The 12,711-nt window shown below is 39.1% G+C and overlaps 1 protein-coding gene across 1 annotated transcript in view; it reads left to right on the forward strand.

Moving 5' to 3' along the window:
- LOC140277505 (uncharacterized) overlaps nt 1–12,711 on the forward strand; it is a 48,903-nt gene that overhangs the window by 14,560 nt on the left and 21,632 nt on the right. The window contains exons 10-27 of the mRNA XM_072372575.1: nt 1,129–1,182; nt 1,690–1,734; nt 2,293–2,346; nt 3,718–3,762; nt 3,873–3,926; nt 4,320–4,364; nt 4,473–4,526; nt 4,638–4,682; nt 4,957–5,010; nt 5,561–5,605; nt 5,690–5,743; nt 7,308–7,415; nt 8,897–8,950; nt 9,437–9,490; nt 9,595–9,639; nt 9,994–10,047; nt 11,580–11,624; nt 12,624–12,677. Coding sequence (XP_072228676.1) covers nt 1,129–1,182; nt 1,690–1,734; nt 2,293–2,346; nt 3,718–3,762; nt 3,873–3,926; nt 4,320–4,364; nt 4,473–4,526; nt 4,638–4,682; nt 4,957–5,010; nt 5,561–5,605; nt 5,690–5,743; nt 7,308–7,415; nt 8,897–8,950; nt 9,437–9,490; nt 9,595–9,639; nt 9,994–10,047; nt 11,580–11,624; nt 12,624–12,677 — 963 coding nt within the window. The remainder of the gene's footprint in view (nt 1–1,128; nt 1,183–1,689; nt 1,735–2,292; nt 2,347–3,717; nt 3,763–3,872; nt 3,927–4,319; nt 4,365–4,472; nt 4,527–4,637; nt 4,683–4,956; nt 5,011–5,560; nt 5,606–5,689; nt 5,744–7,307; nt 7,416–8,896; nt 8,951–9,436; nt 9,491–9,594; nt 9,640–9,993; nt 10,048–11,579; nt 11,625–12,623; nt 12,678–12,711) is intronic.

Genomic DNA, 12,711 nt, shown 5'->3' on the forward strand with positions numbered 1-12,711 from the left:
TAAGGTACTTGACCACTGAAGGAAGTCTACAGTTGAGTCTCATTTACAAGGAATCAACACTTTAAGAAGAAAGGAGGACAGAGACAAACAGCAGTAACTGAATCACAAAATGAAACATTTAAAGCTGTTCAGGACCTGGGTTATGTCAGTGTCCGCTGATATCAAGCTAGTTCAGTTCTTTAAAGAATAAAAATGTCCAATCTATCTGCTATCTTTTTTTTCTCTCATCTTTTTTCTTCTATTTGTAGATTTTGGAAGCGGTTTAATGAGGAAAATATATTGCAAAATTCCTTGCAAATATTTCTAAAGTAGCACCACAAAATCAGTGATTTTAGATTGAAATCACAGAAATAATCACAAAATCCTGGAGGGACTGCCCATTGCAGTAGTCTGTGACAGTATCACAACTTCAATAATTGGAAAATTCCAGATCCCATAAAAACATGGACCCAGAACACCATGACCAGCTTCACAGTTTCCAATTAATATGATGGCAATTAAACACATCACACAAGCTAAAACAGTTTGCATCTGCAAGTGTGTTAGTCCATCCATCCATTCACTCATTTTCTATACCCGATTAATCCAACTCAGGGTTGCAGGGGGGCAGTAGTCTATCCTAGTTCAAAATCTTTACTTTAATTCTAAACACTGGGTTTTGAGCTCTAGAGTTATCTAGTTTGTTTAGTCAATTTAGACCATGGCTGCCATTGGGCTAGAGGCGGTAAACACCCTGAATGTGTTAATTAAAACAAGAATTAAAGTAAAGATTTTGAGCAGGGCTGTGGTGGATTTAGTGTTTTGAGATGGTATGACAGAAATCCAGGTCTTGACTGGATTTACAGAGGTCAGACACAGCAAAACTGATGTTAGAGTTTCTGACATAAGTCTTTAAAAAATGTGAGCGAATCAGACCAGTTAAATGCTGAGTAAATGGGAGCCATTCTATCACAGAGTGTGAGTTACAGAGCGGGAGTTTATATACGTTTTGCTGAGGTCTGTGCAGCAGGGAAAACATAAAAATATTGATTTTAAAAGGCGTTCACGTGAAGCAGATTGACATGTATGTAGATTCAGACAAAATAAATGATTTTCACACTTTACGCACTTTTTTTTCTACCTCCCCAGGGTCTCATTGGACTTCGGGGGCCAAAAGGAGAAATTGGTGAACCTGGTGAGAAGGTATTGTTTGATGCTTTCATTTATCTTTGATATTTAAAGTAGAATTTGATTCTGCACTATAGACTGTTTGGGCTTGTTTTCATTCAACATACTGAAGACACAAATCACTGGTCATGAAGTGAATTCTACTGATTTTAAAATGACAAGTTTAAATTAAAGCGGGAGCAATGGGCATGTGTAAAGGCCTGAAATGTTACAAGGGACAGCTAACTCTGGTTAGACAACTGCACCAGACACCACATGTTGGTTGTTAATGGTACTTTTGGCTGGTGGTCTCAGGATAGGAAAACCATGAACCAGCAAGAGGCTGACAGCCTCCAGCAAGAAACTTTCAGGGCTGAAATAATCTACCACCAGTCAGCCATCAGCATATTAGGGAAGTGGTCATAATGTTCTGGTTCCTGTGTGTATGATGATGTGGATGTTTTGAAAGCTACAGGCAGGAGCTCTTTTTACCTGCTTTTGAAAACAAAATATTTCAGTGATTTTGTTCTTTTTTTCTTACAGGGTGAAACTGGTTTACCTGGTCCGCCGGGTCCTGTTGGACCACCAGTGAGTGTCTTGAACCCTGTCTTTACAGAATCTGTTTATCCCTTTTTATATGTGCAGCAAACCAAAGCAAACTGAAATTTCAACAGGTGTTCTGCATAGCAGTAATGGAGTATTTATAGCCTCTAAGAGAAGCATAGGTGGCCCATGAGCCTTAAAAAAATGTTTTATAGAGAAGAATACTTTGGGAACATTTTCTCCATTCATTGGAGAATGTGCCAGAACGTTAGAGGATTAATTAGAACAGTAAGGATGAAAGAAATCCAACTGGTGTATAAGAAGAGGATCAAAACAAACTATCAGCTTCTGTGAAGAAGAGAGCCACAGTCCTTGTTAATCTCTATTCCAGACCCATTTTAGTTGTGAGTTCCACACGCTGATGCAGTCCCAGTTTACTTTTTTGGTCTATTGTCAGTTTCACTTTAATTCTACTTGAAAAGAAGTTGACTCAGCATTATTAATCCATATGCAGTAATCTGTATCAATAATCCTCTTTGAATACAGAGTTTTCTATGCCTTTTAATGTTGATTCTGTGTTGACAACTTTCATCTTTTCTGCAGGGCCCTCAGGGACTCAGAGGTGGCACCGGTCCAGAGGGGGCCCCTGGGCCTGATGTGAGTGAAGTGCGGTCTGACTCCAGTTGCTTCAACTGGCCTCTTAAAGGGGAAGTTTGTTTTTTTAAAACCTGGACCTTATTTCTGGCTTAAAATACATTCATCTACTCACCGATAACAGTGATGAAAGTCGGCGTCCTTCGGACGCTATTTCGATCACCCAAGATCCGCGTATATCCATATAACGGGAGAGAACAGGGCAGAGACGCTGCAGCCTCTAAATAAGGCATTATCTGTCTTTATTTCACCAATACTTTAAGAAGAATGAATGAACGAACGCGTACTATTGCTCTGTTAGCTCAGAGCTGCTGTGTTGTTGTTATCCGGGGCTATCGGGGGGCTTTCTACACACGCGTCTACTTTTTTTTACAGCTTTATCGGTTGGATCTTCATTGGCTTCATACATTTCGAAAACGTGAATAAGAAAAGATTAATGGAATATTAAATCTCATCTAAAGAAACGTACACATTTGCTTTAGGTGGTTTTTGCCTTGATGCACATTGTTGGGAATGGAAACAACTTTGAATCGTATCTGACCCGGCGAAGATTAAAAGGACATGATTCACAAATGGTTTCTGGTCTGAACAAGTAATAAACTCACGTGACTGACAAGTCTCCTCTCAGATATGACATAGTATCTCAGATATTCCCAGAGTTGGAAGTTGTCTTTGTACAACAGCTCCCTCCATTTTCCTCCAGATCAGTCAGTGGAAACATGTCTCTTTCACGTTTCCTTTTCTGTGGCTTTACAAAAGGACACGTAGCTACGCGGCGTAAGTGAGAACGTTTACATCTGATTCCATGCTGCTTTTTCCTAAAACACACATACTGATGTTGTCACAAACCTGCAGCACTATTACAGCACTGCTAGCAATCGCTGCTAAAACAGCAAAAGCTTGCCATTTGGCTTTTGATGTTCTTCTATCTGACAAATGTTTGCCATCCTCCATCCATCCATTTTATATACCCGGTCGGGTCCCGGTCGGGTCTTTTTTGCCATCCTCTCTAGCTAAATGTCATCCAAAAACTTGCTGCGATAGCTACTATGTCAGAGTTATTTGTGCGTCTCAGTGTAATCTCCTGGTGGTCTCATAAATATGACTTTTATTGTTGTTATTGATACAAATGTCACTTGTTTTAAACCGACAAATTTGATCTGTATTGAATTGGATTTGAGTGACGTGGTTGGTGATGTGACTATAGTCTTATTGTCTGTGTGAACCAGTCTAAATGTATGATGGATAATTATTTATACGAGTACTTCCCTTACATTTTAAACAGTTTTTCTCAGTGTGAGATAGTGTGAACTGATTACCAATGAAGATATGTAAGGTAGTGTGTCATTCATGCTGTTTCATACTTGTTACCAGGGGGAGAGTGGACTGGATGGCCCCCCAGGTTTACCAGGGATGCCAGTAAGCAGAAAGTTAATATCAGATGACACAACTGTCTGTTCCTTCCAATGCAAATGTCTGTGTTATACATGCATGTATATTTTGTGTGTGTTTGTGTGTGTGTGTCACAGGGTGCACCAGGTATGACAGGACAAGTTGGAGCTCAAGGAGTGAATGGCTCAAGGGTACAGTTACTGCTCATATTTATTATACTTGAGTTAGACTGCAGAAGTAAGATTTCCCTGCAAGGTGGAAACTGAAAATGACTTTATCTGTTAAACATTAAGACTCATATGTTATGAAAAAGCAAAAAATGTACATCAGTTGGGTGCAATTTGATCACTTTAGAACAAACACATACCAAATCCTTCCAGTTTACCAGAAATCAAAGAATGTCTTAGTGATATCAGAATTCCAGCAACGATTTGGAAAATACGAGTAGAATCAAACATAAAGCAAAAGTTGATGTATTCATCTGATACTTTATACTTCTTACGTTTCATAAACATCAAACCTGATGTCCAGAACCGGTTTCCAGGTTGCTTTCTTTGTGTACAAACATTCAATGTTTCTTCCAGGGAGACATGGGACCAGCTGGCAGTGTTGGCCCTCGAGGCCCTCAGGTATAAACTTGCCCTTCTCGTGTATATACTGCTGTTCTTCAACTTTATGGAAATATTTGGAGACATTGTTTGACATCAAATATGTCACGTTCCTTTTCTTTTGACCAGGGGCCTCCAGGCTTAGAGGGACAGATGGGACCTCCTGGCTGCAGGGGGCCCCAAGTGAGTATAGTTCGAGACAAGGCTGCTGATCAAAACTTTTTTGTTTGTTGGGATGCTGCTTCGTTTACTTTAAAATATAGGAGGTTGATGCCATTTCGTGTATCTTAACAGGGACATCCAGGACTGATGGGTGCGGCTGGCCCTAAAGGAGATCCTGTAAGTTTAACAGATGAATTTAACCTGCTTCTCCTTTTTTTCACACCACCAAAAAACTGTAAAGGAGATTTTGATCTGATATTCTGTTCATAAACACACTGAAACTTGATGCTCTCCTTTATTCGTTTCTTATACCATTAATGTTTGCTGGTAATTGTACAAAAGTACTTAATGCACATTTTTACAGGTTCACATGTACACTATAGGCAATGGACAAGTTTGACCATTCGAGGAAACAAAGTACAGAATTTCATCTTTTTTTCTTTTACGTCAGGGGCCTGTGGGGCCTATGGGTGCCCGGGGGGATCCTGGCTTTGAGGGCCCCAAGGTGAGTTCCATAATAATACCTGTCCAGAGAATAACACTCAGGCACTTTAAATGTTTAAGCCGACTAGACGTGCATGCGAGTGTTAAGAAGATTTAATGAGAAAACTGAATATAGTCAAACTTCTCTGAGGTATTTGTAACTTATCTTGTAACTTAAGTTGCACGGCAGCTCTTCACCATTCAGACTCAAGTATTGTAAAATAGATCCTGATTCTGTCCTCTTAATCCTGGCAGAGAACATTTTGCAGCCTCACAGTGCCATCTGCTGGTTTTAGTGTCTCAGGAATGTGAAACTGTTTCTTATTCACTTATCATACTCCACTGGGATGGACTCATTTGACAGATTAATTATCTGTTCATTAAGATGTCTTAAAAGCTGCCAAATCCTCCATTTATTTTATGGTTGTTTTGGTTGATTTAAGACTTTTGCTTCTTAAATTGAAGTTTTTAGTCTTGGATTCCTAAACTCAATTGTTTAGCTGTTATTGTATTGTTTATAATTACTTCGTTTGCAATGCCAGTTTTTTTTTTTTTTCTATATAATTTCACAGGGTACACCAGGTCGACAGGGTCACGTGGGTTTTTCTGGAGTCACGGTAGGTGCTTATTTCAATTTGTAGGCTTGTTTGTGGCAAAACTAGACTGGCTCAGTCTCCTCTTAACTGTTTGCTTTCTAACAGGGTAACAGAGGACCAGATGGGGACAAGGGGAATCCAGGATCTAAAGGGGACAAAGTAGGACGCTGCAGCTTTTTCTTTGATAACTAAAGAATTACACACTATGTTCGTATAGCAAAAGTTAGAGAGATGCCCTAATTGACTTTGTCTCTAAGAGCTGATTGAGAGATAGCACTGTAATACCAGTATGGGAAACACTATGTGTAGCGAACAGCAGATTAAAATACATCAGCACAAAGAATCGAAACGGTAAGTCTGGCTTTAACTAGCTTCTAACTAACACATCATGACCATTGTGACCACACATTCTTCTCATTTAATTCTCTTACATTTGTGAGATTTGCTAATACGAGCGTAGGAGCCAATCAGCGCTACACCATAAATAGGAACCAATCTTCCGGGCCGGAAGATAAAACAGTTTTGACCGCTGAATAGCCGCTATGATGAGGAATAAATGTTTTCATTGAAAAGCAATCAATCGTTATATTGCGCTTCCTCACTACTGTAGAAGGCACTTTAGCACGCGTTTTGACTCCCGAGAGGGCACTTGAGGGCAGTTTAGCACATGTTTGGGCTCCCAAAAGGGCCCCCCCCCGTCGATAATAAAATCTCATAGATGTTCCGTCACAACAGTCCATTGTTTTCTTGTTTCCCTGTAGTTTTGCGATGGCTGTTAAATTGCTAGGCAACCAGCAGATACTCCTGTAGAAGGCTGAAAGCCCAGTTCAGGAGTAGTCCAGCTCTTCATGAGTTAGAAAACACTCGTATGAATGAGTTTCCTTTAAATTGATTTAATGAGTGAATTTGTGGCACTCGAGGAGTCTAGACTTGTTGTACTAGTCATGTACATACATTCTACATTTCCCTGCAGGAAAAATGCACATTTGAACTGAAATCGTAATGAAAAATGTTTCAGCTGTTATCAGCATATATTGTCTATTCAGCTTCTGGAGTTCAGCAGTTGTTAGAAAAATTCTCCCTCTCAAACAGCTGCTTTTTATGAGGCCAGTGTCTTTGTGTCTACTGCAACATCACCGCAGGCTTTGATATAATCTCATCTAATAGCTCCATGACTGTCACATCACCATTTTAATGTAAGTCGTGATTAAGAATATCTCACTGGCAAATTTTCTCTTGATATTCACTTAATGTATCCTTCTACGACAATTTCCAGAACATTGGTTATGCTGATAATAATAAAATCTCATAGATGAGATAAGCACCGCCTCATGGCCTCAAAATGGTAAGTCGTGTTTTTCAGATTAGAGCATTTGGGTATATAAATGCCAAATGGGACAAAATACGCACCTTTTCTAATGTACTGTTTATTATAAATGACTACATTATTAAAGTATCTCAAATGCTTTGACTGGTTCTGTAAGTAGAACCATGTAATTTCCCTAGTTTTGGCTTTTTAATCTATATAAAATAAACTTTGTGACGCTGTTTCTCCACACTGACTCTTAGTAGAGGTTTCATTAAACCATCTGGGCTCCATATGAGTGTGTTTCCCATAAAGTTAAACTACACCTCTAACATCCAATGTACTGTATGATTCAGAATGACCTCTTCATGGTAGCAAATAAAACATTGAGAAAAAATTTACTCTGTTTTCTTTCAGGGTATTCAGGGGGCAGCAGGCATTAGGGGTCCTCAGGGAGAAAGGGGCCCCAACGGCTTCCCAGGTTTCCCAGGACCCACTGGCTCATCTGGGCCTAGAGGCACTGAGGTACCACACTGATGTTAAACCTACAAAATGTATCTGTAACTTGGATCACTGTCTACACTCGAATTAGTCTTCTCTCTAAAAAGAACATGGCAGCACAGCTTAGGTTTGCAAAGCTGCATCTGAACAAAGCACAAGACTTCTGGAATAATGTCCTTTGGACAGATGAGACAAAAGTGGAGATGTTTGGTCATAATGCACAGCAGCACGTTTGCACCTGAACAGCCACCATGAACTCCTCTGCATTCACAGTATTCTGTGAGGCCATCTGTCTGACAGCTAAAGCTTGGCTGAAATTAGGTCATGCAAGAGGACAATGATCCCAAATGCTGCAGCAAATCTACCACAGAATGACAAAAAAAATAAATAAATCCAGTTCTAACAATGTGCAGTCAATGTCCAAATTTCAACCTGACTGAAATGGTGGCACCTTAACCCCAGAACACTAACACTATCACTAACTTTGCATGTATTTTACCCCATATGATATACCCCCCCTCAAAAAACCCACTTCTCATTCAAATATATTAAAACACAACAATGCATGGCCAATTGAATTAGTCGTATTTTATTTCCAGCTATAGGATGCCTCATAAAACAAAAAGAGGGAACCACAAGAAGGTTAAAAAAGGAGGGAAACACACTTATCTACAATGAAATTGTATTGCGCAATCACATGGGTGAAAATCACCCGACGTTAGTGTTCTAGGGTTAAGGGAGCTATGTATGAATGAACGCCCTCAAACCTCAATTACCTGAAGCACCACTGTAAAGAAGAGTGGGCCAAAATTCTTCCACATAAATGTGAGTGACTGTGAACATTGTACAGAAACACTTTCAACTTCATTCTCATTCTACGAGCTACTGAACTGGGGGTGTTTTCACACACTGTTCCTGTAGTTTGGCTCTGTTTTTGTGACCTTAAGAATGTAATATGTAGACTTGTTGTTCGTCAAATATTCACACCCAGGTTTATATTTATTTTTATTTTATGTCCTGGTACATTTGAGAGGGTGTATTTAATTTTTTCACGACTGTACTTGAGAAATCTGGGGCGAAATCTCAGTGGTTAGAGCAGGTCGTCGAATAACCGGAAGGTTGGCAGTTCGATTCCCTCACTAACCACTCAAAGATTGGTGAACTGACAGCTGGAGGGGCGTCAGTCCACCTCCTTGACACGCTGTGATGGCTGCCCACCGCTCCAGTGTATGGCATCTGTCTCCATGAGTGCATGACCCTGTGCATGTGCACGTGCATGTGCATGTGTGTGTTCAACAGGTGCCAACCTGGATAAGTTAATTTTGGATGAGGATTTCTTATATTTCCCTGTACATGAAAATAAATCTGATCTTAATCTGAAACACATGCACTGGCAACAAACAAAATAAAGTTTTATTGTGTATTCTTTGAGCCAGGAAGAACAGGTTGATTCATAAGATTAAAACAAAGGATAAGCTTGACTGATTTTATGTTTCTTCATTCAGGGCATGACCGGTGAAGCTGGACTTCAGGGAAAACAGGGCAGCAGTGGGTTAAAGGTCGGTGACCATGTATGCATCTGGATATGAAGATATGTCAGACTTTACTTGGTGACCCAAACTTTAAAATGCAAAATGTATGAGATTAAAGGAAAATACTAAAATACAGGCTTTTTGATAAACATTTAGTCATTTAGTATAGTCTCTATAGATATTTGGACTCTAAGCCCAAGGGTGAAGGTTAGATACCCACTTCCATGACATCTGAGTCTCACCATTTTGATGCCATCAAATTCAAGATGAGCCAATGTTGCACAACATTCAAACCTCTTTGGAATTTAATCTTATTGTGTGCCATCTTTGTTTCTACATTTATTTAACAACAACATGACTCATTAGATTTGAAGTCATTTTGCATACATTTTGCATACATTTGTGTCATGCACTTAATGTGAAGTGAAATGAATACAGTCAATGCAAATTAGCACAGCTCAGGTTTGGTACTGATGCACAGCTACGCTGGCTGATATCCTGAATTTCTTGAAGGGGAACAAAGGACCTGATGGACGCACTGGCAAACCAGGGCCCAGAGGGAACAAGGTAGAACAGACACAGAATATACAGTGGCACAATTTATTAATTATCAAACAGTGTGAGTTTATATATGTTATTTTATATTGCCTCCCTCGTGTCTTTTTCTCCAGGGTTTAACTGGACAAAGGGGCCACTCTGGTCTACCAGGCCCACCGGTAAGCTTGAATTCCTTAGTTTCCCAAAGCTAGTTCAAAATGGAAAGAAAAAGTGAATGCGGGAACACAGATACAAGCAGAGTAACTTCATGCTTTAAAATTGTATGATATGCATATATAAATATCCATTTCCATTCTTTTTTATCATGGTCACATTGTATCACTTGGGATATGATTGTTCTGATATCTCTTTACCTCACTGTACACATGTTTATGCTTTACTGGTACATGATCCGCTGCTGACAGCATTCAGATGTTTTATACTCTTTATACGCTTATACTCTTGAGCTTTATGTCGTGGTCAGTTTTCATGTGTGTGTGCATGTCTGTGTGTTTTTGGTTCATTCCTTCCAGGGTTTGCCAGGACAACCTGGACCAAAGGGACCAGAAGGAAAGCCTGGTACACAGGTTCCCATTCTCTATCATATTTCAATCCCATCACGTGAAAATATTCTGTGTGTGTGTGTGTATGTGTATGTGTACTGCACCAGCATTTATGATATCTTTTTTCTTTTTGCATAAATACACACTTTCTATTACTTGGGTTTAGTTGGTTTTGTCTCTTTAAGGGAATAGATATGGCTCTGCACATCATACATTTTGAAATTATACTGGATGTCTGTTGGTTTCTGAAAGACTGCTGAGATTGAAATACCCTCAAACTGTCAAAAGTGACTCCCAGGTTGAGTGAATAGAGCTCCAGTGTAATGATTGTTGGTGTAGACTGCAGGAGGCAGTCTTTGAGCAGTATTGTAGTACCGTGGCTCATGTATTCAGTACTGTATTATATCCTCTACTGTGTTCCACTTCACTGTGACCAAAGCTAATTCTAAAAGTCTGAACACATGATCACCAAACAAAGCCATCAAAACAGCTGCCCTCTTTTTTATTTGTTCCTATGACCTTTCCTTTAACTTTATTTTATTAATAAATATAGAGAATCAAATATAGCAATGAATGCTTTCCGTTATCAAGTAGAAGAGTTGCTATAGGGATAAGTAACATAATCATCAATAGATTCAGTTATTGTAATTTTGGGTTTGTTGATACATAATTAGAACAAACCCATGTTCAAAAAGTCTGAAGCACCATTATTAAATGATAAAATGGTAATACTGATATTGGTAGTGTGCTATACTCACAATTAATGGTGCTCAAAATGTTTTGTGTACAATACAGGGGATTAATATGACTTTTTTTTTCAGTCTCACAATTGCCCCAAGCTGCTATTGTCCCTTATTAGGACCAATTGTAACATTCAGATTGTTTTTAGATTATATTAATTAGGGGATATATTATTTCATTGTATTATTGCTTTGTATGGATATATGATATCATACAATAAGATATTATTTACTTTATTTGTCCCCCAAGGGAAATTCCAAATGTATCAGCAGCAAAAGACTAAAAGATTGCACACAGTTCTAAGAAATAGTTATTAAAAAAGAAACAACAGAGCATAAAAATAACAATATATATATAAAAAGCAACCAAAGTAAATATATCTAGATATGATGTTAAAGATATTATCTACAAATAGGTGTCTTGTTTCACAATATGACTGTTGTACTTCAGGTAATCTGTGAGTTATGAAGGAAAATGTTTAAAATAGTACAACTTCCCTCCTAAGTTTAGGCTCTTTGTTGCAGAACAAAACAGCTTTCAAGACAAATATATTATTTTAAAGTGTATATGTTGATGGTTTTTAATTGAAAAAAGACTCCTATAATATGGACTTTATGGTTGAAGTTACCACAGTCCGAAGTGATGCTCCCACTGCGGTGGAACATGACATGTATCACATGATGTGCAGCGTTGCTGCAGTGTTGGAATTATTTGATGATGAAGATCAAAGCGGTCACAAGATTGTATTTGCTCTCTTATTTGCACTTCTTTGCTGGGAGAAATTACATTCCTGCTATTTTCTCTCACTGTTCCAGGGTCCATCAGGTGCTGACGGCACCGCTGGCACCAAGGGGCAGACGGTAAGGCTGTGAGACGCAGAATGACCTCAGTGGTTCATGACATCATTCCCTTTTTCTTTTTTGGCTTTTCTCCACAACCTGTAGGGTTCAGTGGAATAGAAACACATTAGTTTTACTAGACAGCCCAGGATAGAATAATGTGGAATTTTATAGATCTGTTGGCAGGCAATAAAGCAGTCAACAAACACACAAAAAAAAAAAGAGAAAAGAGTTTTAACGGGACAGAACAGAGCCTGCTACCAACTAGTTAAACATATGCTATCAGGGGTGTTGATGTGAATGTGTGTGTGTGTGTGTGTCGCCTGCATATAACGTAATACAGAGAAGTTTCTGGACACACTGAACACTTTCTAAAACCATGCAGTTATAACCTCCACTCATCTGGGCAGATTTTCCACTAAAGCCCAGGTGCAGTAATTTGTTTCCATTCAGACACCAAATCAGATTAATAAAACCACTGACTGATGGTTTTGGTTATTTCTTTATTCACCTGGTTTCTGAGAGTTTGCCATGAAACCAGCAGATGGTCTTCCTTAAAGTTTTGCCATACAAACAAACAACAAAAAAACCCATAAGTATTAAATATCTTTCAGTAAATCTATGAGGCCGTTGCATTGAAAGAGCGGAGCCCGACCACACGATTTATTTCAGAAGTCCTGAGAAACTGGCTGCACCCTGTTAGAGGTCCAGCTGTCCACATTGTTATATGCTCAGATCAGTTAGATTCTTAGATAAAACTCCTTATTACCAATCTCTTATGTGTCGTGCAGTTTAGGGAGAAGACTCATAAACCCCATTTACTGAAATGGCCAAGAAGCAATTAACTGCCAGATTAAACAACGATTTGTAAATTACCGAATCAACTCGTGTCTATCCCTAATTTAACAGCTCACTGCATCTCTGTCAATTCAGAGAAATAAATTACAGATTGATTCGCATGTGTACTTTTGATCATTAGTCTTCTTTGCACATCTTTCATTGCTGCTTGTACTTATCCAGGGTGTTCAAGGCATTGCTGGGGAGCGAGGAACAGATGGCCCACCAGGTTCACCGGTATGCTTTGTTGTCATTTTATGGTTGTGTCATT

This window comes from Leuresthes tenuis, unplaced genomic scaffold (genome assembly GCF_036924035.1).
Source record: "Leuresthes tenuis unplaced genomic scaffold, fLeuTen1.0.hap1 SCAF_19, whole genome shotgun sequence".
Lineage (NCBI taxonomy): Eukaryota > Metazoa > Chordata > Actinopteri > Atheriniformes > Atherinopsidae > Leuresthes > Leuresthes tenuis.